The sequence below is a fragment of the Platalea leucorodia genome (genome assembly GCF_965183815.1).
Source record: "Platalea leucorodia genome assembly, chromosome: Z".
NCBI lineage: Eukaryota > Metazoa > Chordata > Aves > Pelecaniformes > Threskiornithidae > Platalea > Platalea leucorodia.
Window position 1 is genome coordinate 171516 of NC_138858.1, and position 27013 is coordinate 198528.

At 43.4% G+C, this 27013-nt stretch overlaps 1 protein-coding gene across 1 annotated transcript in view; it reads left to right on the top strand.

Moving 5' to 3' along the window:
* The window catches only part of LOC309602658 (complexin-4-like), a 23028-nt gene extending 2364 nt beyond the window's left edge, over positions 1–20664 (top strand). The window contains exons 3-6 of the mRNA XM_082336419.1: positions 2755–2825; positions 7350–7550; positions 9558–9645; positions 20104–20664. Of these exons, the coding sequence (XP_082192545.1) occupies positions 2755–2825; positions 7350–7550; positions 9558–9645; positions 20104–20331 (588 nt within the window). The 3' untranslated portion in view covers positions 20332–20664. The remainder of the gene's footprint in view (positions 1–2754; positions 2826–7349; positions 7551–9557; positions 9646–20103) is intronic.
* The last annotated feature ends 6349 nt before the right edge of the window (positions 20665–27013 follow it).

A 27013-nucleotide genomic window follows, 5' to 3' on the forward strand; every position in this document is an offset into this window, starting at 1 on the left:
CCTTATTTTGAGTTTTGGTTTTAGGCAGTGAGAGAAAACATGATAAAGTAGTTTCTTCAAGTTTCAAGTCTGTCTGTAATTTTGTTTGGAGATTTGTGGAACATTTTTCAGCAAAGATATTGTTGCTTTATACCTCTTCAAATCTGATTTTATTAAGGATGTGTTTAGCGTAGGAATATGTCTTTACTTTTGTAAAGCTGTCTTGTGTCTTTCATGTATCAAATACAGATACTTTGATATAAATCTTGACATGGCAAGTCTTCTAAACTACAGATATTGAGTATTAACCCATTTCTTCACAAGCTGTTGCTTCAGACATGTTTGTTAATCCAGCAGCTATTGTAGAACCAGTTCTGTGTGTCAATTCCTGCTTTAATATCAAAAGCATAGGACTGAACATGTGATTTTGATACTGCTTATCAGGTGAACATTTGCTTCAGGAAAGAAACAAAGCAGGTAGCCCAAATTCGGAATGTGAAATGAAGTCATTTTGCCTTGTTTACATATCTGTGGTAACTTTGTCCTTGAGTTCTTTGTGTGTAGAATTAGAATAGGGGGTTTTGGTTTTTTGTTTTTTTTTTTTTAATTCTATAAAATACACAAATGCATTAGGATATTTGACTTTTAATTGTTAATCTGTTTGTCTGATTCTGCAAAAATTATCTGGAATCTAGCATACTACTACTGCATTCCTACATTCTACTCCCTTGGAGTGCAACACATGCTGCCAAATTTGCTGTAATGAAGAACACTTCAGTATTGTGCCTGTCAGTTTGGAGAAATGATAAATCTATGCAATATATTTTGCTACTTAAAATACAGTGTCCAAAAAGTGGATGTCTGTGCAACACCAATAAAACGGTACTACCTACACACCTATTTACATAGCTACAGTATGTCATATACTGTAAGTGGTATAGCTTTATAGATTAATTTCTAAATTTGAGAAGATTTTGCTGTACTAATTGGAGAAACTTCTGCCTCAAGCTAATCTCGCTGGATAAATATGGTAAATCAATGAAAAAAACTTTCAGATAAGGCAGAATAACACATAGGAATTCATCCATTCAGTTCTTTCAACACCAGCAAATATTTACAGGTGCCTTGAGTCGTAAGCTGTTACAACCGTGACTCTTCTAACTAAACTTAATATATTTTCTTAAATTGTTCTGAAAAGGTACAGTTGTTCCTTTCAGTTGCAAGCCTTCCTGCATCAGTGCAACACCTAAACAGAGCTCCCTCTCTCACAGCAGGCTTTGCAAGACCCTTTATACAGAAAGGCTAGCAATTGTATTTTGATAGGTAGGTGCATGTATCTGGCATAACGAGGAACAGCTCTAATGTATCAGTTGGAGGAAGCCTGTATTTTTTGTTACTGTGAATATTTATCCAACCATAACTTTGTTTTAAAGCTGGAGCAGCCCATACTTTTGTGTCTTTTGTTAGAAAGGTGAGAAGGCTGGGGACAGTGTCTAGGGGAAAACTTGAACGTACAATTGTATCCTCAGTATGAGGCTCAGCTTGTGTGTTAATGTTGCTAATAGATCTGACATACCTCCCATGTGCAACTAGGAAACTTTCGTATTAGGGAGCAGAAAGTCTAAAGCGTAACATCCAAAAAGTGATAACTTTGCTTCATGCTTCATTTCACAGTCGTCTCTCCTTGGAACTTCCATAATTGCCTCGTCACTCACTGGATCAAAGGAAAGCTCCCAATTGCCCAGCTCAAATTTTGCCCTGTCTGTTCTTGAAGTGATAGCAACAAATTTGGACTTCAAGAATATTTGTCAGTCGATGTAGCCTCCTATTATGGCTGGCTACTAGAAGTTTCTTTCAGCACTGACAACGTATTTGATTCTTATCAAGTAAGATTTCAGGACTAGGAGGAGAAGACACCTTGGAATCTGGTTTGACAATATGGGGGAGAAAAGTCTAATAATTGTATTTGAAGTGTGGATGATAAGTAGCAAATATTTGGCAGGGACAAGAGAATCTCATTGTATTGGTCAGGGTATATTAAATACATGGTCACACCTGAATTTTTCAAAAGTAAAATTCACAATATGGTTTGTAAATTACCTGAATTCCTGTTTGAAGAAAATTTGACATTTATCAATGCATCAATTACTGTAACACCGAAGACTGTCTACTGTTTTTTTTTTTTCAAATTCAAACAGCTGACATTTTCATATGTTTGTTTCTGACTAATGTGAATTGACACTTGGAGTTCAGAGATAACCTTATTTGAATAAAGATGCATATTTTTAGTAAGCTTTTTTTCTTTTAATTTGGTACATGTCAATGAAATCCAAGCAAGTTTATTTGATGCATTCTTTACCCTCTGTTGCTCAGCAAGCTTGAACAGTTTGAGATCTGGGTTCAGTCCTACCTGATACTGGAGAGTTAACGGCATTCAGAGGCTGAGGTTCCACCTGTATTGAAGAGGCCAATGACTGCCATCGGTTAGAAAGATATGCTGAATCCAGCCTCAGTTCATTCTATGCGAAGGGATTATATCCTCTGTGTTGCAGTCTAATGCAAGAGTAACTAACCTCAAAGTAAGAGATTCACTCAAAAGCTTGTGTTGAGTATCAGACTTGCCTTGAGTATCAGACACTTAGGGTCAAATGTAAAGTTGTATGTCAACTTCTAAGTCTCTTAACAGCAAATAGAGTTGCTTGCTGGCTGCTTTGAGTATACAAAGTACCTTTTTTGAGCTGAAGATTGCCTATAGCTCTGAAGTTCTTTCTCCAGATTCCCCAAACTGCTGTCACCTGGGTGCTCTGCTCCTGTTTGTTGGAATATAACATACCTACCCAAAACAAGTAAGTCCGTGTCTCCTTGGGGTTGGTTTGTTTGTTTGTTTGTTTACTGTTCTGTCCAGTAAACTGTGTTTGTCTGTGGTAACCTCCCACAGGAAGAGTAAGAGTTTCCTCGTTGACCATCATTTTCCCCCAGCCAAGAGCAATTTCTCTAATAGGTGGAGGAGAAGAATCTTCAATTAAATCTATTCAAGCTGAGAAAGCCCTAAAATGTTTATTTCTCTCTTTCTGTGCAAGTGATCTAATGTTCTGACTTATATAAAAGGCAACACCCTCTTCTAGATGGATGAAGCGGGGGGAGAGTCTTGGTCCTTTCAAAGAACACTTAGATACTTCTGAGAGATGTGGTTGGAGTTGTCTGCTGTGACTGTGTTTTGGGAACATAGTCTCTAGAAAAGGCTGGGAGTTTGGATGCTTGCCTGCCTATAGCATTTTTGTGCTGGCCTCTCTGTGAGGCTTTTAGATTTTGCTCTTTGTGATTTGCTTGTTTCAAGACTGAATTCTATTCTGGGGTTGGAGATGCATGCGTTCTTTGGGTATGGAACACGGACTTTTTTCATGTCGCCCAGTTCCATCAGATAAAACAGGAATTAATTTAATTTTGATTTCACTTAAGCTAGAGGGAAAGGATGTTGATTTAAAGCAAAAGAAGTGGTAACATGAGTACTTAATTAGCAGCTGTCTGTATGTTTTCATTAAGCCTGTGATCCCTATAATCAACAAAAAGCAGTTAAGTGGTTTGTAAGTTCAATATATAGGCAGTAGTTAAAGCACCTGTCAGGAACGGGAATTATTCTGGAGGTGCTGGTCCTTGTTGACACCCAAGGTAGGTGCTCAAAACTTGATGTTTAGGTACTCTCTAAGCAGTTGGTTCCTCATCAGTCTGAGTGTTGATTCATTATTTGTATACACAGATTTGTGATAAATATCTAAACCCACAATGAAGTGAGCAATTTACTAGCTAGCTATGTAGTGTCTTCCAAAGTTTTGTCACTAGTCTCTTCTGTGTTTCTCAGCAGTTTCCAGTGCTAATAAGGCCAGTAACTTTTAAAGCACTTTTTGTTATCTTCAGTTTTGAATCTAACGTTGGAAAGCCTTTTGCTGTTAGGAAGGTTCATGAGACCTCTCTCAAGACCTGGAGGGCAAGATCTCTCAGGTTCTCAGCAATCCCTTCCCAAGCCAGTTTTCAGCTTTCTTGCCACCTTGGCCAATTCTGTGAAAGCATCTCTTTTAGGCAGAAGGTGATGTTAGCAAAATTTCTGTAAGGATCAAAGTCTACAGCCAAGACTTGTGCCCAAAGATAGGGAAGCTTCTTTTCAGTGAAGACCAATAGCACAAAGTTTAACAGATGCACTTCCCATACACTTGCAGAAGACTATGAGACCTGATGCTGGAAAAATCAGTGCTGCGTGTTGTGTTTTCAAAGTGCACAGTACAGGAAAATACGACAAAAACTGGTCAGTTTTTGGGAAACAGGAAAAAACTGGTGCTCCCTGTTCCAGTTAGGAGAATTTTAAATAAAGATGAGCCAACCACTGCAAGTGAACTCAAGGGGCGTTTGGCACTAAATAGAGATGTTGTGGGACAGCATACTAACATTTAATCAAGTGGCTGTCAAAGCACAGAGAAGATGCTAACAACCAAAAGTTCTGTTTATCTGATCTTAAACTTCTCTTGTAAGATGCTTTTCTGTAATGCCTACTGTACTGTTAACTGAACTCACGTGTGTTTTAAGATCAGTGCATAAACGGTGCCAATATACTACTTTAACCTGTTCAATGGTTATTGCAAGCTGCTGAAAACCTGTACATGGTTCATGCAGTATTTCTTGGCCCCGTTTGTGCCATGGACTTGTATAAGATACAGCTTGGCTATGGAGCTGAAGCAGATTGAGAAGATGCTCTTCCAACTTCTGATGTCCACGTTGCCGGTTTCGGTTGTTAGCGTTGTGTTGTAAGCAGTGGATATGAAGGTCAGCAAGACCAAAACCTTTATCCAAAGTTGTGATGCCCTCTTTCTGTAGCCACCATCTATTTCTGGACTGAATTGACCAAGCACCTTCTCCCCTCACTTAAGATTTTCTGTCTCCCGCTCTTGAGATCCACTATGTTCTGAGGAGTGTGGGGCAAGTCACGTATGTGAGTCAGGCTGTCAGGCTGTAGTTCAGGAACTAGGGACTGTCTGGTTTTGTTTGTTTGTTTGTTTGTTTGTTTCTGTCTCCAGAGGCTTGTTCTTGGAGCAGTATTTAACTTAAATAATTTTCTAGAAATAACCCTTTGTTTTAATTTCTTCCTTTTAAAGTTGACTGCATAACAGAGAGGGGCTCTTGTGGTCTTGTTCTGGGTCATGGGGTTGCCACGACTGCTCATCCAAAGACTGTCCTTCTGAAAGAGATGCTAGATTAGGCCTGTTCGCAGGACTTTTCAAACACCAGCAAAATGAGCAAGGTCTTTCTCGTTCTAAGCAGGAGGCAAAAGGGTTGCAGGTTAGAACCATGTCTGCTTGTCCATATTGTCGCCAGGCTGGGAAAATGGTATAAAAGTATCACTGAGCAGAGTTGGACAGCACTTACCAGATGATACCTACACAGTGATACGGCAATGGCACGGGTCATGCCTGCACAGCTACAGCTGACCTGCAGCGGGCCCACAGCCCTAGCTAGGTGTCAGCTCTTCTGAGCAAACACAGCCCTCTCTAAAATGCAGAAGGATGGGAAATAAGGGACGCCGGCAGCAGTTCTGCCCTTTGAATGCCTCAGAGAGGCAGCAAACTGAACCAGGGAAGTCTTTGGGCGTAACAGAAAGTCAGACTGACGTTGCCAGGCCTATTTTGAAGTAACTCTGAGGTAGGAGTAGTGATACCTTATGTATAAACTTAATGCTGGATTTTTCATTTTTAAATAACAAATTTTATTTAATTTTATTCATTCAACTTCAGACTAATGCATGCTCAAGTTTAGCATTCTCTGCTTAAATTGAGATAGCTATCTAATGTCTATGATCTCAGTTCTGTTAGTCATTTGGGCAAGTACAATAGAGTTTTGGTAATCAAGGTCAGAGTTGGTCAGATGTAAAAAGTTGATTCTTCCCACAAATTCTTGCAACTTATGCATAGTTTTGAAAGTGCACAGTGATTATAAAAATCAATTTTTATTTAAGAAAAAGGCTTTCTAGGTATTTGTAGCATATCCAAGTCGTTTTGTTGTGATTTGGAATTCTTGCTTCTGAGTGATACTCTATTTTAAAAGGAAATTTAAAGTTTCTTGTTTAATAACTAATAATCCAGGATTACAGAATGTTTTGCCTTTTTTTTTTATTTTTTTAATAGTAACAGGTCTGCTTTAATTAGAAAGGCTGTGATACAGATTAGGGTATTAGGCAGACTGGAATCCTCCCATCTCTCAGTGAAATTATGAGAGTTCTGGGAGAACCATTTAGATAATCAAAATTACAGAATGTTTCATTAAGGCATGCGCAGTCATAGTAGGATAAATGCTCAAAACACAAAATGATGAACTTTCGCGACCTAGCAGATGGTTTTCTGTCCCAAAATAGCATATGATCTAGGTAGCAGATCCTGCAAATCTTCACCTGAATAGACCTGGTGAGGCTAATGATGTGAATAAAAGTTTGAAAGATGAGGATCTACACAAGCAGTCCACAAACAAACGATGTCAAGGCTGCATTATAGCAAACAAAAGATATCAAGGCTGTATTATAGCATATAGAATCAGTCAGATTCATTTCTCCTTTACTGACAGTTAGGATTAAAAACACTAGGTGTTCTGTGCAGCACCAGTCAAAGTGGTGATCTAGATGGAGACAGCCTGGGGAAGAGTTGAAATAAACCCTAAGGAATGAAAAGCGGGAAGATATGATTTGCTTTTTTTGTGATTACTTTCTTGGAAAAAAAAGTAATGATAGCCATAATGCCCCATTCATCTGTGAGACAAACCAACCATGTGAAAAGTGGATGAAGAAAAATCATTCAATGTATTTTCTGTCCAATGTGATAAAATATTAATGGATAAAACGGATTAGGTTTTTTGCTTAATGAAGGATTCTAGTTTTCAAATCTCATTTGATTGTGTAAATCCAAAAAGGTTTTCTGCTCAGTAGCCCGAATTTTATGATTTTACTATGGCCATTTAGTCAACCAAATTTTTAATTCAGATCCGTTGTGTTCCAGAGAACGTTTTCGTCTCTGTGAAAGTGAGAGTTTCAAGACTGAAGAAGTCAAAATGCTATTGCACACTGTAACTGATTCTTGTGTGTGCGCAATTAGCTTAAGGTTTTAATATAAAAAATAGGTAGCTGCATCTAATGATTTTTTTGGAGTAATCTGAACCATCTGCCTCTAGATATTAAGGAGTTCACTCTTTAATCCAGATTATGGCTGACAAACTGGTTTTGGCATTCACGTTTCACTAGCATTGTGCCCTTGAAGAGCTGATGTGGCTGTAGAAACTCTCTTGCTTACAATTGTTGGTTTTGAAAACGTTTTTGGTTTGGTTTGTCTTTCTTGTAGTTGTTTGTTTATAGCTCCTTTTTTTCTTGAGAAGATGGCCTTTCTAATGAAAAGTATGTTGAGCAACCAGGTAAAGAATTTGGGACTTGGAGGTGGAGGGGAAGAAAGCAAAGAAGAAAGCACTCCTTCTGATCCAGCAGCAGCTGCAGGAATGACCAGAGAGGAGTATGAGGAATATCAAAAGCAAGTGGTTGAGGAGAAGTGAGTACTTGTTCCCTTATTATCAGTATGGGGCTGATTCTTGGTAAATTTGTGCAGATAAAAATAACCCAAGAAAAAGCCAAACATTCACCTCTCTTCCCTTTTCTTAAAGCATAAAAATCTTTGCTAAAGAGAATTTCCAAAATAAAAGTTCACGAACTGGAAATGATAAACTATTATGTTCCCCCCCCCCCCCCCCTCCATCCTGCAACTCTCTCCTACACTTTCCTGCTATCTCCACACCTTGATGTGCTGCATTCATTCCTAGTTAATGTTACTTTATAAAACTTTTCCATAGGTACAAAGCCATTTGTATTGCAGGAGTTAATTCTAAAACGTGTATGATTCGTTCTCCTAGAGCTCCATGTGGAGTACACTTTCAATACATAATCTTTTCTTGGTCCACATTTATTATGGCAGACATGAAAAAGTAATGAGTGCTATGTTAAATGGATTATATTTATCTAGAGAAAAGTTTTAACATGGTTATTTTTTATAGTTGCATTTTCAGTTATTTTTTCTAAAATCTACTAAATAAAGCAGAACTTTTCAACTGATTAAATCTCAATTTTACTTTGTCTGTGATTATAATCTTTACCACTTGCTGTGTTTAAATATTGAAACAGAAGTAAAATAAAGGACTTAACGTGTAGGAGTTCAAATCATGCATAATTATAAACAAAACAATTTACTTTTAAATCTCAAATGCATCTGTTCCTCTAATGGTCAATTACGTAATGGTTGTGTAAATCCTTCATGTAAGATGATTATAGGTGAAAGGTTAATGACTGATGGAATTTGAGGTATCCGAGTCTGTATTTAGCAGCAGTCATTTCTATCATAAAACCTTGAATAGGTGTAATTTGGTTTGGAACAAAATACGGAATGTTTCGCTATGCATTTTGTCAAGGGATATTTAAAAGAGAAATAACCACTTGCCAGCAGGAAGATGCTTTATTGAGAGTGAGAAGCAAAATGGGATTCCTGGGATAGGGAAAATGCTTGGAAAAAGAATTATTTCTATAATGTTTTCAAGTGTGGCATGTGTCCCTTACATGCTGGACTGTATTGAGGAATCCGTGCAGGAGTACTTCTGAAAATACAGTTTGGAACTATAATAGGAACATTTGAAGTATTTTCAAAGAGAAAAAAATCAGCTGAGTACACTGGTGTGGTTATGTAAATGTGTGTCACAAATCTTTGCCATGGGCAGAGCATCTGCTTCAGGGCTGTCTGGATTTTACCCAGTTTTCAGCTGTACAAGAGTGGAGATCAGAAAAGTAGAAGTGCCTTGCTGGAGTCATACTCAGGCAGAGTTTGGCCTTTGATGTGTGACCATCCTGACTTTGGGTTCTTCTCAAGTTTAGTTTGGTTTTTGGTTTTTTTTTTTTTTTTTTGGTGATTAAACACACAAAAATGCACAGATTGCTGTTTCTCGGGAAAATGTGTAATACAGTTACAGGGCAGTTTTGATACAGAATGATTATCCTCTTAAAGTGTCCTCTACTGTTGGAAATGGGACTCTAGGATAGGTAAACTTTCGGTCTGACCCAGAAAGACCATTCCGCCACTGTGCGCGTGTGGTGTTACACTACGAGATCGTCATGTTTGTAGAACAGGAGCATTGGCAGGCAGCCGCGTCCCTGTAAGTGCCCCGGTGGAATAAGCAAGGAACAAGCATAACTTTTCTGTTCTGCTTATTGGAATTGCTCATTATTATAGTAAGCAATAACGGGTAGTACAGGTACAAACTCCAGACAAGTAGTGTTGGCCTATCCTTCATTCTTCTCAAGACTCAAGGGAACTGTTCTGAGAACAAGCCTGGGGTGCAGGAGGTCTGGGCCCTTAGCATCACTTTATTGATACCACTCCTTGTGTGCCTTTGGACAAGTTACATAACTTTGGGAATAACTCCTGTGTGTAGCTTTCAGCAGCCAAGCAACTGGTTCAGTGTAAAAGACTGTATTTTATTAATATTATGAAGAAATGTTTTTTTCTGATTCCCAGGATGGAAAGAGATGCAGCGTTTGCACAGAAAAAAGCAGAGCGGGCCTGTCTTAGGGTTCATCTGAGAGAAAAGTACAGACTCCCTAAGGTAAGCCTGTAGTTTGTGATCTCCTCTAGTTCAGTGGCCAGTTTTAGAACAAACTGACTACCAACACAGAGTTCTGAAAATGGCAAATTGCCTTCATCAGTGGGATCCCCACTGCAGCCCAGTATGGAAATGGAGGAGGCTGGAGCCATGGGTTTCCCTAGTGACTGCTGCTTTTAGACCCTTTTTTCTCTCTTCAGTAGATGAATCTAATGGAAGGATTCTCGTAATCCCTCTCTACACTGTCAGATCTGAAACAGGTGACTAGGCAAGTTGAGTATCTGGTCTGATTGTGTCTCAGTATGTGTTCTTAGCAACATGCAACAGTTTAAAAAAAAAGCTCTAAGCAAATAAGCAAAGTCCCTGAAAACTCCTCTGCAAGCTGTACATTTGAGTTCTTCTAAACTTCTGAAGGCTTATTTTTACTAGAAGTGCAAGCAAACTGTCCATTCTTTTTTCTTTAGTGCTCCTGACACTGTTTGTCAAATATTCCCAGGAAAACCAAAATATAGACAACAGAAGCTTCAAGCAACAGAGAAATCTGGAAGTTTGTTAAAAGCAGGCAGCAGCTGCAATAGCTTCTGGGTCATGACAGAAAGCATAGTTAGCGTTTAGGCTGATAGTATTTTCCTGACATAAAAACACATGGATACAAACAAGGATAGTTCTCTACTGTATTTAAAGTGTTTTGCTGGTTTAGAGGGAAGACTTGCTCCCTTGTTTATTTTCTGATCGTCTTCCATGTTTTCAGGGATTTAACTGCAGAACTCTTGTCTATCAAAGTACAGGCTTTAGCACTAAGCCTATACTAAACATTCACAGATCTTTTCTATTAAAAAAATAAAAAAGGTAAGAAAAAAAGTTTTGAAACTTGAATATTCTGGAGATGATTTCCTGTTGCAAGATGGTGATGCTTCTATAATGAAGAAAGCTGGTATCTCACCTAGCACCATGGGCTGGAATTGAAGTGAGCTAGGGGAGTGAGAGCCAGAGAAAGATTCTGCAAAAGAATCAGGGAAGATTAGCCCATAGCAGAAACGTTAAGTGAATTCCCAGGAATAACTCATCTTAGAACAGTGGTGTTTTAACTTCTATTAAACTGCTCTTAGCCTGGTTTCTCCTTCATTACTTGTAAAAGATTTCTAAAGAGATTTATTTTTCTAGCTTCATTAAGATGTCCTTCACGTACAGTTATGTCAAATATGACTTGAGTGACTTGCTGAAAATTTATCATTTGAGCAAATGTCTCCTGGAAATAATGGCTGTTATCTGGAGTTCTCCAGTTGCTTTTCCCTTTGCAGACAGTGTTATGACTGCCTGATCTGTGTGCTCTCTCGGTTTTTTTGTTCCATCTCCTGTAGTCAGCAGAGCTCGGGACTTGCTGGTTCGTTGGTCACATGAAGATAGGGACTTCTTTGTATTTTGGTGCCCTTTTTCGTATCACCCAGCTTCCAAATAGGATGAGATATGTTTAACTAAAGGCCTGGATCCCTGCTCTGTGGCACAGAACTACAAAGGTGTTCAGGTGCTGGTCTCCAAGGGATTGCAAGGAAATTAAGAGCCTATGTGCCCCTGTGAGTGTGAGCCCAGGTAGACAGAAGTCTGGTTATTACATCAGTGTAATTAGAATATTCTAGCAGCATATGGCTCGCATTTCCCAGCCCCTTCTATCCTGGGATGATGCCCGTAGTCAAGGTTGAGAACTATCCATGCCACTTTTTAGTCTATATTAATTAAGCAGCAGTAATGAAATTAACTATCAACAGGGAGTTCAACACATTCAAAATACGCTCAGCTAACAAATTAATAATGCCCCAGGGTACTTCATTCATAATTGCTCAGGGCTACTGTCACAGAGATTACTTAACAGCAGGGAACCAAGAGTCAACCTGAGGCCTGCAGGCACCTACCTTGTTAGGACCCACCTCAAAGAAAAGTTGAGAGAAACGTCTTCCCAGGAGCTGCCAGGTCTTGTGATTTTAGCTTTGTAAAAGCACAAGCATTGTGAAGGGATTGTCTGAGTCTGAAATACCTATCACATCTTCTAGCACCTACAGGAGGAATGTGTTATATACTGAAGTGAGAAAGAAAAATGCAAGGTTGCACAGCTGTACGGATAGGCCCTGTCATCTGAAAGCTGCCGTTATCCCGATTTAGGCTATGTCCTTCACTGGCCGTCAATCACTTGAAAACTTTTGGCAGTTTTTATCTGCTCAGCATTCACCCGAATACTGGTTCTAGTTGGATGAAATAAGTTGTGCTATAAAAGCCGGTCCATAGCCCAAAGTTATCAGTGGAGTAGTTGATGAGGAAAAGAGCTTTGCAAACATTTATTTTTATTGTACTATTTTGCAGGCTTTAAAAGGAGCCACTTTTTCTCTTGGATTTTTTTGGGAAGTTATTCATAATATTTTAAACAAAAAGTTTATAACAAGTCATAGCCACTGCTACACACATCATCTCTGCTACCTTCTTCCACAATGCTGAACCTTTTCAGATAGCTCCTCCAGTTAACACTTCATTCTCCTCACAGTAAATTAATGAATTCATACGGCGCTCATTCAATAACTTCTGTCTACATCCAGATCTGTGGGGACACTTATGTTGTTTGGCTGTTTGTGAGCAGTGGGCTTAATGGTTCCACTTGTTCCCTGTCCTGTCAGGGGCTTTTGGTGGTGCTTCTGGCCCTAGGTTAGTACAATCCCTCCAGCTTGACAGGAGGAACCAGATGTGAAGGGTTCCTTGTGGAGGACACCTTTTAAGAAGGTCTACTATTTGCCAGTGAAGGGGTTTTTGTACAGTTTCTTCAGTGCTCTGTGAATCCAGTGCTAAATCTAAACTCCTAAACGAGTCAGTGCTGAGGCATGCCCTCCGGTGCTGGAGTGCCATGGCTCCTGTCGTTAAACTACTTGACAGTCCCTAACACAGTTTTGGTCTGAGCAAACTAGCCCCTTAGATTCCATTACCTGGCATGACTTGGGAGCACAGGCTCCGAGGAATTTTAAAACCTATCTTAGAACCTGCAAGCAATAGAATTGAATATTTATGCATTTTCTGCGGCAAGCACAACTAAACACTAGAACATTTGCAGCCATCTCTGCTGAACTGTTTAAAGAATTTCTCACTGAAACATCAGAAATGCCAGAAGGAAAGGACCCAGCAGTCAAGCAATTAAAGATTAACAAAGTCACCTAGGCTCAGAAAGTGATTATATAATGTAAATGCAAATTGTAAATCTTGTATTTTTTTCTACAGTGTTAGTTTGATGCCATTTCTAACCCTGAGCCGTCAAAGGCCCTCTAGTGCCATGTTCATAAAATTGCACCACTCTTAAACTAATGCTTTGCTTGAACCCTAAAGGCAAATTACAATTTGGATGAAAAGTGAGTCAACCTTGTGACTTAGATAAAATTATACCATCTGTATTTAACCAGTCTGGCAGGCCTCATTCATGATTAAAAAATATATTTTCCTCTAACTTTGAAAACATGTTTTTTGCAACCAAAACCTTGCTAACTGACTTTCCAAGAAAGATAAGTGTATGTCTTAAAAGTGTATGGCAGAGTGTTTTGAGACAGGTACTTGGGGTAAAAAAAGGCAAGGGAAAAAATGATGTGGAGAAACCTCAGTTAAGCTACCTCTACTTGCCCTTCAAATGTGTCAGTGTTGAACAAAGCTTTTGTAAGCGAATTTGAAGTGAATACAGTTCTATGTAACAACTCATTTCAGATCAACAAACTCTCTGTAAGGGCATTGGACTTTTAAAATTATCTGAAGGCACAGTTTGTCATCTTCAAAAGTGAAGGCGTGTTGCTACACACCTACAGCTTATTCAAATGACCCCTTTAAATGGAAGTATTATTAGCCTGTGAGTCTTTCCCAGATGGTTATCAAGGTCACACACTTACTTGTACTTGAACTTTGATCTCTTTTTCTCTCCCTAGAGGTGTTGCTGTTATGGCTGCAGGTCCCTCTATAGAAACACACATGTCTGCACTGTGTCATCTAACATTTCCAGGCGTTATCAAACCTGTGGATCTCCTAGACACTGCGCAGGTCGTCTGCAATGCATCCTGCTTGTCTGGGATGAATCAAAGGCGCTGAGCTCTTTCGGCTCAACAGCGCAGTCCCCCGTGAAGCAGACTGTGCGTATTGCCTGCGCGCAGCATGAGGCCCGTGTGATCGCAGGACCTGGTGTAAGCACAGGATCTGCTCCGTGTGTGTGAGGTTGATATTTGTTCCTGCGGTAGATATGTTAGGGAATTGTTGGCACTCACTCACAGCTATAGCCTGGCATCAAAAAGACTTCTCAAAAAGAGAAATGCACCACGTCTTCAGGTTCCCTCCAGGCGGACTATCCACCTGGAAGAGAGACAGGGATATGCCTGGAGAAATACGGATATATGTTGGCTCTGTGCCTGACCAGTGTCATATATAGGGGTAGAAGGAGCAAGGGCAGATTATCCCCTATGCTCTTCTGCATTCATCAGTTGCAATATACTGTTTGTTCTGGGCTGTGGATGCTCAGCATTGTGAAAAGGAAGAGGAAAGCATATCCTGAGGGCAAGTTTAATTACAGAAAGATTAATTATGCGAAAAAATGAAGTACAAGATTTTAAGTGGTTGATTGGATTGTAGGCCTAAATCTCTAAACACCAGCATTTTAATTAGCAGCTGAGTAGTAAAATATCATTAGGCTTTGTTTTCCTTTTGGAGGCATATGCTGAGCCAGCTACTGAGCAGCATTTCCCCACGGCCTCACCACACTCTGCGAAGCCTGGGCTCTAAATCCCAAGAAGGGCTAATTTCAAAGGCCTCAGGACGCTTATGTGCCCAGGTCTCAACGAAAAGTCAGTGGTGCTGGGTGTCTCTCTGTGATTTTGAAAGTCTCCCATCCGTAGTGCTTTTTTCAGTTCTGAGATGGTGTTCAAGTCTGCACAGTCGCCCTTGGCTGACCTCCGACGGGCGCACTGCCGCCTCATAGCACCCAAGAGCATGCAGGGGTGATCTGCCCCATCTCCAGCAGGATCTTGACTTTGGTATACACTACATGGTCTTTGGGGCCAAATTGCAGTAATAACAGTGGAAGACTTGCCTCCAAGGTACGACAGAATCTCTAAGCCAAAAAAGAAGGTACTAAACATATACTTAGCTTTGCTGATTTATGGCAGTTGCAAGTAAATTTTGCAGGATATGCTTTTCTGCATTTGTGTCTACCTATATAGCATTTCTTAGTTGAAGGTCTGCTTTCTTTTCATCAGCCCTTATGAAAACATATATCAGGAAGAAAATGAAATTATTACATGCATGCTATATGTCCCTGAAAAATATTCAGCTCTGTGATACAACATTATGGCAGCAAAATGCTCTCAGACCTGTGATAATGCATTAACTATTTTGAAAAATGAAAGTCATTTCAGGTAGCCTAGTATGGGATAGAAACCCTGAATATTAGCAGTATCAATCACTAGCACACATTGTAAATGGAAGCATGAAATTCAGGACTAAGCAGGGCCCCCTTTTCAGTGCAAAATCTAAAGCTCCATGGTATCTGGGCCAGATTTATAAGGGAAAGCAGTCCCTTAATGAACCTAATCCTATTAACAGAATTGTCAACTTAGGTTTGTCATCAGAAAGATGTTTTTAGCCATGAGACATTTGATCTATGGACAACTTTTTCATCTTTGGAGTATTCAATGCGTCACCTCCATACAAAACATTTTCAAAAAAATATATAAATACATAAATAAATATTTTAATTAAAAAAACAAAACAAAACAAAACACCAAACTCTCTTATTCACTTACTGCCTTTTTCCTGAACTGGGATCCAGTAATCAATTAACGTCCGCAAGGTCTAAACACAGGGGCTTGAGGTGATGGTGCCTGTGATGCAGGAGAGGAACATCTGACCACAAGCCTGTCCAACCTGTCCAAAGACCTCATCTGCAGCACAGCAGCCTCTCCCCATGGGCCCCGCCACCCCTTTCATGTCACTGATCTGCACGTAAATCCGCCATGTCACCTCGAATGCTGCTGCTCTCTGTCAGAGTATTGTCACATCAGTGCCGTTCTTCTGCCCAAGTATTGGGGGTTGTGTTGTGGTACGGGCATTTCTGGCACCTCAGGAAGGGACTATGTCATCTGCTCCAAGCAGGTGGATCCCTTCCCCTAGTCAAAGCACTTCTGTGGGTGCTGCTCTACAAGATTCTCAGTTACTGAACAGCAGGATGTTTTTCATTCACTGATACTTAGAGGGAAAGAGTATTCAGATGCAATCAGGTGTCTTTTCAATAACAAGTGCTGCTAAAGACATTAAAAAGGAAAGATTCTTGCCATGAAAGGGAGATGTAGTCATGTAATCTCAAGCAGCTCTTGCTCTATTGCACTGTGATGGGAATATTGTTAAGACTTGATTTAATGAATAGCACCATTCCAGAATTAAAGGGTTTTTTACTTGTATGCAGCCATTACATAAGCTCTAGCTGTGCCGCGGGGATGCATATTGACCGGGCAGAAAGAGAAACTTGTCTCAGGAGAAGCTCTTCAGTGCATACAGGCTTTAGATAAGTATCTGAAAACAAGTATTTGCTAAGCTTGAAGAATTCTTTTGCTGATCTAAATGTTTTCTTAATAGGCCAGAGTGAAACAGCTCTGGATCCACTGTGGAAAAATGGAGTCACAATGTGGATGTCAGGGGGCAGTGGGATCAGGATTGCTCCCTGAGAAGGTCCAGGCCAGGGCGATGGGGGACCCCACCACAAGCAGTGCCCTCGCCCACAGGCTCTGAACGCAGCGGGCAGAGCTGGGGCTGGCAGCAGGGTCCAGCGACTGCCCAGTGATCGTCAGGGAAGGCAAAGCATGGTCCGTCTTGGAAAACCAGTCAACAAGCCAGGCTCAGCAGGGGACCACCTCGGCACAGGCACAGCTGTGATGTAGCTTAGGGCAGGGCTGGGGCCCTGACCTGAGCTGAAATGGGGTTTCTGGGCCCCAGGGGTAAGGGGGTTCTTTCTTATTGAAGCCAGTTTGGGCAATGACGTGACGGTGCCTACGAGGCCCTGACAGCTGAGGTGTCAGGCAGCCTCTGCACACCTTCCCTGTGCTCCAAACTGTGAGCCTGGCGTAGGGATGGCACGAGAGGGTGTTTGCCGGGGAGAAGGCTGGTGGTTCCAGCCTGTGGCTCCTCGTACCTACCTGTGAGGTACCTGCAGCCCTCGGATGGCGTAGGTCAGTATGGGCTGCTGTATTCCTTACCAAAAACCCCACTTGCAGGTCAAGGCAAGATGAACTCTGATTTTATATGTAACTGGTACATTATAGGTGATGAATCACAGGATCAGGCCTGGATTCACCTACCTAAGGATCTCTGCACATAGGCGTAGGTAAATTTTATGACAGGATAAGTTAAACTTAAGGAAAGCAGTACATCACATAGTGATGCTGGAAAACAGTTTGGCTCTCCTGTGGATTAGTCTGTGAGCTTTGATCTCTTTTGTTTATAATCAGACTTCATATAAACAGAGTTTACACTGTTGTCTGCTTACACCTGCGTATCATGTAGGTATAAAGAACTCTATATTGCACCTATAACAAAATGGATCTGAGTTGGACTACATCAGATGCGTAATCAGGGTCAAAGACTATTACCAGGCCCTAGGACTCTATCGCCTGTGCTGTTGAATTGTCAGAATAGTGTCTGACCCAGTTTTGGCCTGGGCGCTCTCCCAAGCAGTTCCCAGGGCCAGTTGGGGAGTTAGGACAGGCATTCCCAATAGGCAGTTAGATGGGACCACCCTGTTTGGTAGGGTGAGAGAGTTCAATAGCATCGCAGTGGGTTGTTCCAGGCCAGCTGGCCTTGGGGCAAGAGACTGGTGCCAGGCATATTTAATTTACTAGAATAGATGTTGCTTCTGTGTTCTCAGAGATCCTAAAAGGGTGGCTGAACACTTGCAGAGACCTGGAGACTGTGGAGATGAAAGTCACCAGGAGAGAGGCCATCCAGTCCAGTGCAGGTTTGCCAGGGTCCAGAGGGGCTTTCTGTACGGGTTTGTTAAAGCCCGTGGCCCGAGCTGTCCTGTCCACGAGGTCTGCCTATTTTGGGTGCTCTCCGTAGTCCAAGCCGAGTGTATTCTGATGCAGGGTAGTGCCTCTATTGCTGTCAGAGCCATGTCTGGCCTTGGGCAAGTGACAGTCCCCACATGCGTGCGTGCTGGGACAGCAGGGATCTGCACACCCTGCTTGCGCTCTGATTGCAAGCTGCTGTCGGGAACTAACAGACACGATGCATTTCCAGTGACACATTTCTGATCCTGACTTTCAGAAGTGAGTGCTTGGAGCTGCAGGCTCACTGTGTATTTGGGCACTTGCAGCATTTGCCCGACTTTAAGAACATCCAGTGGGAAAATCTTCTGGTCTCTCATGAGAAAACAAGCTTTAACTTATTTCCAACAGACTTAAAGAAAAACAACAGGTAGAATCAGAAACTTAATGCTACATTTCCATTTCAAATCCAAGTAACAGAACTGGGTCTGTCTGTCAAATTTTAGAAGAAAGAGAAGAGGCCATACATGTCTTCTGTACTTCTTGGCTTGTTGAGCGACCCTACCCTGTTGAAGCTCAGGCTAGGTCTATTCAAGGACAGGCTGAATGCCAAGTGAGCAGAGGCAGGTGACTCGGGCAGAATTGTACTGCTTTAGACTACATCTGAATACGTTATTCTTTGGTCAGAGAACACTTTAAACCCCCAAATTGTGTTGTCCATCACATTTCAGATTTCAGGAGGACAGGGGGCTTTGGTGCAAGAACGTGACAAACAATTGTTCACATCTGTATGGGCATCTTTCCACATAATATACAGTAGTGTGCAGTGATGATGTCTTAAATTATAAATAGTTCTAAAGAGAAGAACATGTGTGATTGTCTGCTTAGGGGGACTTTTTCAGTAATTAACCCAGTATCTTTCGTATTGTCCTCCACTGCTACTTGGGAGAATTTCAGAAGGGCTAACTCCTTCGATAGCCAGCACTTGCTGATTAAAAGCTTAACACATTTTTTCCTGCTACACAATCAATAAAGAATCCCCGCTTGGGATATTGTTTCTAGCTCCCACAGATCTGATAGCAGCGACCCTTACCCAATGGGGTCAAGAGATGTCCTCACCCATTTTAGCCACGTAGTAGTAACAATCATGATACACCTCTCCATATTTTCATAAGAGATATGGGGAGAAATCAAGTTAAAGGGAAGTACAGTTATTGCAAACATAAAGCTGTGCAAATATATCTAACAGTAAATAGTGGCTATGCAGTCAAGCATCCCAGTCTGCCTGTCCTTGCTAAGGCCTGGAACTACACAGACATTGCTCATACATGTCCTTCCAGTCATTCTTGCATTCATTCATTCATGCAAACCCAAGACCCCGCTCACTCCCAAAAACACCTCCTGCTGACAGCATTGCTGCTTATTCTTATCAGGCCTTTGCTGCTGTCATGCCTCATTTTGGAGATGTAATGAGGCATTAATACTTATCTTTGATGTGTGAACTGTGTCAAAATATCCTGTTCTTCTGAACTCTGGATCCATCAGAATCCACCACAAAATGTGAACAAAATCGCCATTGTTTGAAAAATTGACATAGCCCCACTGACAGAGCGTTTCAGCGGGCAGGCAGGAAGCAAGCGTGTGTAGTGCTTACTGCATCTCAGCCCTTTTAATTGCTTAATCAGTTCCTTCTCCTGTCTCCTTTTGCTTTCTCAGACTCACACCCAACCTCCATCCTCTCTTTTGTTGTCTAAGTCCTCCTATTACCCCACTTACCAGCACTGCAACGCTGCTCTGAGTATGTGCCAGGCAGCCCCTGCCCTTCATCACAACTCAGAGATGCAGACCAAAGACCTAGATACAGTTTAGACATGATTTGGGGAAGATGGAGACCTTTTTCCCAGTAATTCTTTCCTGAGTTTAGTGCATCTTTCTTCAGGAAGGCTTCAGTTTAGTGCTGATATCTAAAAATACCCACCACCAAATGAATAGGGGAATAGTAGCCACAGTTTTTCTAAAGCTTCATCAGCCAAATCGCAGAACAGACGACAGCCCAGGCAGTATATTGCAGCATGTCTTTGGTGGATACAAGTAACTTGTGGTGGATTTCCTGCAGTATCGGCATGTTACCACAGTTAACGCATACGGCACAGGTTTCTAAAATGGCAAGTGACACTGCTGAAATCCTTCAAAGAAATACAATTGACATCATTGTCTGAAAAATCTTAGCACTTGTATGGGGCTGATTGAGCCCCTTGAATTCACAAGTTGCATCTAAAATCTTTGACTGAAAAACCTGTGCGTATGTTTTGGTTCTCCCTAAAACAAACAGACAAACGAACAAAAAAGAGACTCATCGGTAGATCCTGGGATAGCAGAAATACTCTCATGTACTGTTTTTATTTTCTGCTTTTTGTATCAGAGTGAATTGGATGAGAATCAAATACAGATGGCTGGAGATGATGTGGGTTTGCCAGAAGACCTTCAGAAGATGGTGGCAGAAGATCAGGTGGAGGAAGAGGACAAGGACTCTATCCTGGGACAGCTGCAGAACATCCAGAATATGGACATGGATGCGATCAAAGAAAAGGCACAAGCCACCTTCACCGAAATGAAACAGGCTGCTGAGCAGAAATGTTCTGTGATGTAGAAGAGACACCACTATCCAAGGGTTGTGAATTCAGTCTTGTCTCACAGGGGCTGCAGAGTGATGGCAGGCAGAGGAATGCACTTAGCTCTGTAGCATTAAATGTAAATATAGAAAAGAGAGAGAGAGACTTTAAAACCCCGAGGCGTGTTAAAATTTACGTGCTGTGACTGCTTAGTGCAAAGCTAGAATAGATCCTTATTTTTTAAACAGAACATTTTTCCCCATGGAAAAAAATGGCTTTAAAAAAGCTAATATTGGGGAAAAAATGTGCCTTTTTCCATTTTTTCAAAGTGATCAAAATGCTATTAAATGTGTATTTTTTTAGCACAATTCTTCTTCTGATGCATAACATATAGGTAACCACTCATTTAATACTGCTTTCAGAAATAAATACGTATATTTCTAATAAAAACATGTCTGTTTCAAACATTTTGAAACAAACCCAGTATTCAAATGTTGACATTTTCTGCAAAAACTTAAAAAAAAAAGGTTTTGACCATCTCTGTACTAAATATAGCAAAAGGCAAGAAGTGAAGCATACAACTTTACAGCTTGGAACAAAAATGTCATCATATATAGAACTGAGTGAGGACTTGCAGGAAACCAAGGTTTGGTAGCTATCGGCAAACCATGGTGAGTGAGCTTTCATTTCACAGCCTCTCCGTCTTCAAATGCAGTTCAAACCTCAAGTGACAGCAGTGTCCCTCTGCTTGGCTGCTATGTGTGCCAAATTCTGGGGCTTGGGGTACCAGCAAATTACTTGTATAGGCTAAAATGAGCCCACCACATTTATTCTAAGAGTTAACTCCATACAAGGCTAAACCTTGTATCTGGCCCACCTGGAAGATTACACAGGGTAGGGCACCTAAAGCCTGAGAAAAAGCATGGCTTTCACTAGTGCTAAATCTGAGTCTGTGGGACACGCAGGATCCAGTTCAATGGTTTTAGATTCAGGACCAAGCAAGATTTTCTTTGCTGTTGTTTACAGAGTTTTTTTCTGGGGAAAACCTAAGTAGGTGCTGGCCTGATTGCCTCCCACTCCCCAACAAGCGGAGCTGATGCTGGCTAAGAGTTGGAGGAGCGCGGCCCCGTACAGAGCAGCTGGCTGGTTGTTACGGGATGGCTGCTCGCTGCAGCCTCCAGTGCTGCCAGGGACCCAGCCCGGGGGCCCTAAGCAGCCTGGGCAAGCAATGATGGGCCAGCACAGGTCATCTCCACCAGCGCTATGGAGCAGGGTCCTGTGGTTAAGGCACAGTGTAGCATCAGTCTGTCTCTGCACTTGCATAACCATAATAGTTACCGTGCATGATAAGGCACACAAAAGCCGTACAGCCCTTGCACGGGGATGATGTATACAATACTACTCCCGAGGGGCTCAGATATTCTGTAAAATGAAGGACTTTGTAAGTTCTCCAAGAACTGGCCTATGAATGAAATTTGCAAATGAATACATGTAGCACCTTCCCTCAGGTTTGTAAGTCTCTCTCTCTCCTCCCCCCAATCAAGTAAAAATATTCATTTTAAATGAATAAATGCACTAAGTATGGTTTGTCTCTTTTCTTTCTTTCTCTCTTTTCCTCCCTCCCTCCCTCCTGCCTTCCTTCCTTTTCTCCTTCCGTCTTTTCACTCTCTTGTCTCTTTCCCTGCCCTCCCCTTCCCTCCCCCTTTTCTCTCATCCTTTCTTCCTCAATCCTGGCCTCAGGTATTGGTCTGTGAAGTGCAAAAGATACAATCCAAGGCACTCCAGAGGTGAAATCCACTCTGTCCAGAGCCCCCTTTGCCTGGGTTGGTCATGTCCTCCGGCCCCACAGAACGCTGGTGGCTCTGCCAAGCCCCTGTGCTTTACTGAGAGCAGCTGGGTGATCCCATGGACCGGCTTTCTGGAAGGTCCCATCACCAACAGGGAGGATCCACTGGGGGTTGCAGAAAACAGCTGGGTGTCCCCAGTATTAGGTACAGGAAAATCCTTTGTATCTGGTGACGTAAACCATGTCTTGGAAACACCTTTATTGCCTCCATTGGTCATGCCCTGGGCGCACCCACCATGAGAGGACTTAGTCACCCTAGCTGGCAGCCCCAGCTAACACCTCTTGCTGCTGCCGGCCCAGGTGGAGCAAGGCCGGCTGCAGCTGAGGGTGTGCATGGCTGCACCGGGCCTGGTTGCCGACAGCTTCAGAAGCAGCTCCCGGGTGAAGTGCAATACTGCTGTGGAGAGACCACAGCATGCGCTTGGTAAAACTGTGGTTTCACCAGGTAGCCCACCATGCCTGAGCGGTGCAGAGCAGCTTCCCACACGTGCCTGGGATGGTCCCGCTCCCTGCAGAGGGAGGCAGCAGTCACGCACAGCTGTACAGTTGCAGTGCCAAGGGGCAGACAGACACACAAAATCTTAAGGAGGATTTGAGCGTCTGCCATGCCTGCGGTGTTTTAACGGTCACTTGGGAAAGGAGGACCAATTCTCCTTTTTGGCAAAGCCACCTCTGCAGTGAGGCAGAGAGGAGGGCGGGGGAGGGAGGTTCACCTCTCTCCTGCTCCAGCAGGCTGCTGGGTGCCCAGACTGCCAGGGAGAGTCACCCCACCACCTTCCACTGCAGCGCTGGCACAGACACGGTGACGTGGGAAAAGGCCGGAGAAAATGAGCTACTTTTACAAAGCCCGTTATCACCAATGGGTATAATGGTGCCCTCCTCCATGGCTGCAAAAGGACAGAGATGGCAGTATGTAGCTTTATGTGTTCATCATATATGGATCATGTTTTATTAATCTGGGCAAATAAATTTATTTGTATGTCTTTTATCTATTTTCTACTAGAATCCTTTATAGCATTTCAAGCTGATCACCATTTTTTCCCTAATGTACTGGTGAGCACACAAGCAACCACTTTCTAAAAACACTGCTCCCACACATACGCTGAAATGTTCGTGTTTGTGACAACATTTCTAGGTGGCAGGAGTGCAGATCCAAAGCATATCCTTATTGGAATCGTCGAGTGTCTTGAGCATACAACTTTGTTTCCCCCTTGGTTTTGTGTGCGGGACTGTCTGCTGCTGAGCCAGCGGGGGAAGAACTGTGCACCTCCAGCTCCTCTCTAGCCAGAAGTCACTCGAAGGGAATCGCCTCCAGGCTTTTGGGGAATCTGTAGCATCGTGAAAAATACTGGCCCAGGTCTCTAAAACATGCAGATCACTTCTATCACTTTGGTGCATTGAGGAGGAGAGCTCTGGGCAAAACCCTCTTCTGGGCTGTCAGCAAGAGACAGAGGTACGTAGTTGCAGTTTCCCTAAATGCAGCCAGTTTGCTAATGGAAAAGGAAGTTGAGATTCCTCCCTACAAATAGAGCAAGATATAAAACCAAACTGGTGCCTGTACTTTGCTTGCCAGGGAGTGAATTTCTCTCATGTGACTGTGCGGGCCCAGTTCTGCCGCCCTTCCCCGGCCAGCAGCTCGTTGGCTGGGTGCCTTATGCTGCAGCTGCTCAGCTCCCTGTCCCGCTGCACAGACGCTCAGCCCTGGCCCTGAGCACTGGGATGGGAAGGGTATTTGAGGAAGGGCGACTAGGAAAGAGCTGGGGAGATGTGTCAGTGTTGGTTGACAGAAGTGGACCTCTTGCTTCCTCCACTTGCTGTTTCTTGGAGGGGAGGACAGGAGATGCATCATGACTTTCTAGATGTCTAGCTTACTTAAAAAAACAGATGAAAAGTGAAAAGATCATAAACTTGTAGGGCAAACCCATTGCAGATCACTCCAGCCCCTTAATTCCTGCTGCCCAAATGAGGAGCTGGGTGAGGCACTGGTGCAGCCTGTGAGGACAGACCAGCTCGTTCCTAGAGGAGCGTGTCCATTTCAGCAACCGCCTGCCTTTTTCCCCTGGTGTTGCTAATAGTGTGCCTCTCCCTCTCTGGAAGGGAGAAACGGGGGAAGGCTGCCTTCTGCAAGGGCCTGGAGGGGTCTATTTCTGCTTTGCTGTTCAACAGAAAAATCCTCCAGACAAGAAAGCAAGAAAGCCAGAAAGGTTAGATGGCAAGAAAGGTTAGAAGGGACCTTCGGAAGCTGCAGAAAACATCCAATCTTTTTGTCTTGCTCTAGTTTTTAACATAAGCAGATTTATTTTTTTTAATATAGCTACTCCCTGCGCCAGGCTGCTGTGATGCCCGCTGCCAGCAAGGGCCTCGTACGCCCAGGTGTCCAAGACAGCTCTGTGCCATGTTGAGCCACTGTATCAGCCCTGGCAAAGGGACATCGACCCCCGATGGCTCCTTTAACTCTTTTTGCTAGAAAAACTGCTTTCTCCTACAAGTCAGGTGGCCAAAGAACTTCTTTTTGTTTATTTTCTCAACGGCCCTTCACCCACAATCCCTGCCCACGGGCCCCGAGCCTCCAGTTAAGCTCAGGACTGGGCCTTCAGTCCCTGCCTGAACTGTGCTGTAGCTCTGCCTGCCTCCAGCCTGGCCACAGCCACGTCTGTGCCTGGCCATGGCACAGACCCTGACCTGCAGATGGACTTGCCAGCTGGACCTCGGATCTGCCTGGTGATCGCTGGGCCCAATTCTGACCTGTGGATGGACTTCCCAGCTTGGCCTTGGACCTGCCTCCCCACTACAGTCCTGCTTGGCCATCCGGACCCTCCGGTGCACCCAGTCACCATCCCTGGTCCGCCCCCGTGCCTCCCGGGGGCAGCGTGGGGCTCAGCCCTGCTCTGCCGGCTGCGTACCGCACACGCTCCCGTCCCTTCGGGAGCCGCCGGCCATGGCTCCCTGGCAGTGATGCTGGAGTTACCAGCTTAGGGACGGGGAGAGGTGGCAGGTGTTGGTCCTGTCCTCCGTGGACTCCTCTGTGTAGGGGGGTTCTTGGATGCAAGAGATCATCTTGCTCTTTCAGCAATCACTATTCAAATATAATCATCAGCTCTTTCAGCAATCACTATTCAAATATAAGCTGCATAGACTTGTTTGAAAACTTGTTATCAAATATTTTCCCCATTGTAGTCCCAAGAAAATATGCCTTTTCTTCTTGTTCACTTCTTTCTTATTTAAGAAACACAGAAGTTGTCAAGTTTACCTTCCTCGCTTTTTCCAAAGCTTTTTCCCTGGTCCATTCAGAGATGGATGTCAGTGGCTCTTGTATTGTAACAGGTCACTTCTTTAGTGGAGAAGACCTAGCTGAAGCGCGTTCATCAAGCATCAGAGCGAGCAAATGCTAACTCAGTCTCAAACACTCTGCCCTAAAACCACCCAGACTTCTGATCCTACTTCTGTCTCTTGGGATCCTTCTCTCACTTGTCACCACAGAATTTAATTATCTATGCAGAAAGACAGGTGGGCTCTTTTAGGAGATCTTTACATAAAGTAGTTAGAATAGTTGCCAGCTCAGCTCAGCTGGCCTTTGGCTTGTGAGGATCAATCCATTTCTCTCTGCATTTGTATAAATCTGGTAGGTGTCTCCATACTGTTCTGTTACTTTACAGACTGAACTGTCTTATCCATAAAATGCCAAAGTAAACAAGCCTAAGGCTTTTGACCTTTGAATTAAAATGTGGCTGGGACATCCTGAAAATCTTTCTTACTGAAAGCATCTGGTGGTCTAAAGGAGCTAATTAAATTCATCAGCATATATAGGATCAGCATTTTCACAGTTTAAAGGGTCAAAGAAGAAAGTACAAACAGAATCACCAAACAAGTGATTAATAAGATTCCAAAAAAATGTCAGGGCTAGCAGAGGCCAGCGGGGCTGAGAGATGGCTGCGTGCTGGTACAGGACAGGGGCCCTCCCCATCCACGGCATGGGATGCTCCCCAGCCCTGGCGTTGGCCAAAGCCATGCTGATCTGCTGCTGGGAGAGGAGTGGGCTGCCTTAGGCACCATTTTTAGAGCCAGAGACTTAAAAACTCTCGGTCTGGAGTGGCAGAGCTGGGCTACATCACAGGAGGTGCTGGTTTCTGCCCTGAGCTCCCACGCACAGACAGAATTTCCCCTGGGGGCCGGGGCCAGGGCTTCCATCCGCCCTGGGGCTGGCATTGGGCTGTGCAGAGGAGTGGTGGGGCACAGTGGGTCCCAGCCCCATGGGGGGGCCAGCACTGTTGCCCCAAATCCCCCTGAGACCCCCCCATGTAGGGCGGTGTGATGGCCAGGGCACAGCTGCAAATCTGTCCTGCCCTCAGCAGGAGCCTGATCCTCACCACGTCGGAGGTGGCTGCCCTGCTCCCAGCCAGCACCTGCATGGCTCATCCCTGGCTGTCCCTGTCCTCAGACACCAGCTGCAGGCCTGGGGAGGCACGCGGGTAGGAGGCGGCAGGGCCACATGGGGTACACGTCACCAGGCATGCAGCTCTCAAGATGCTTAGCCCCGGGGACAGAGCATGGGAGAGCCTGGAGCACAGCAGGCAGGCAGCACACTGACTTTGCCTCTTAAGAAAAAGGAAAGGAGGTCTTTCTCCAAGGTCTTGCACTTAAACAGCCTTTCTCGTAAGGCTGCTGGAACCTTAAGAGGCAGCCACTGCGTGTGTGTGCATATGCATGTGTGCTGGGGGGGTGTGTATGGGGATGCACTTGTGTGCACAAATGCATGTTTACGTATGTGCATGCACCTATGCACATGTGTGCATGTCTGTGTACGTGTGTGTGTGTGTGTCTGTGTGCGTGTGTGCTGCACGGAAGAGGAGCAGATTAAAGCGTTAGGTCACATG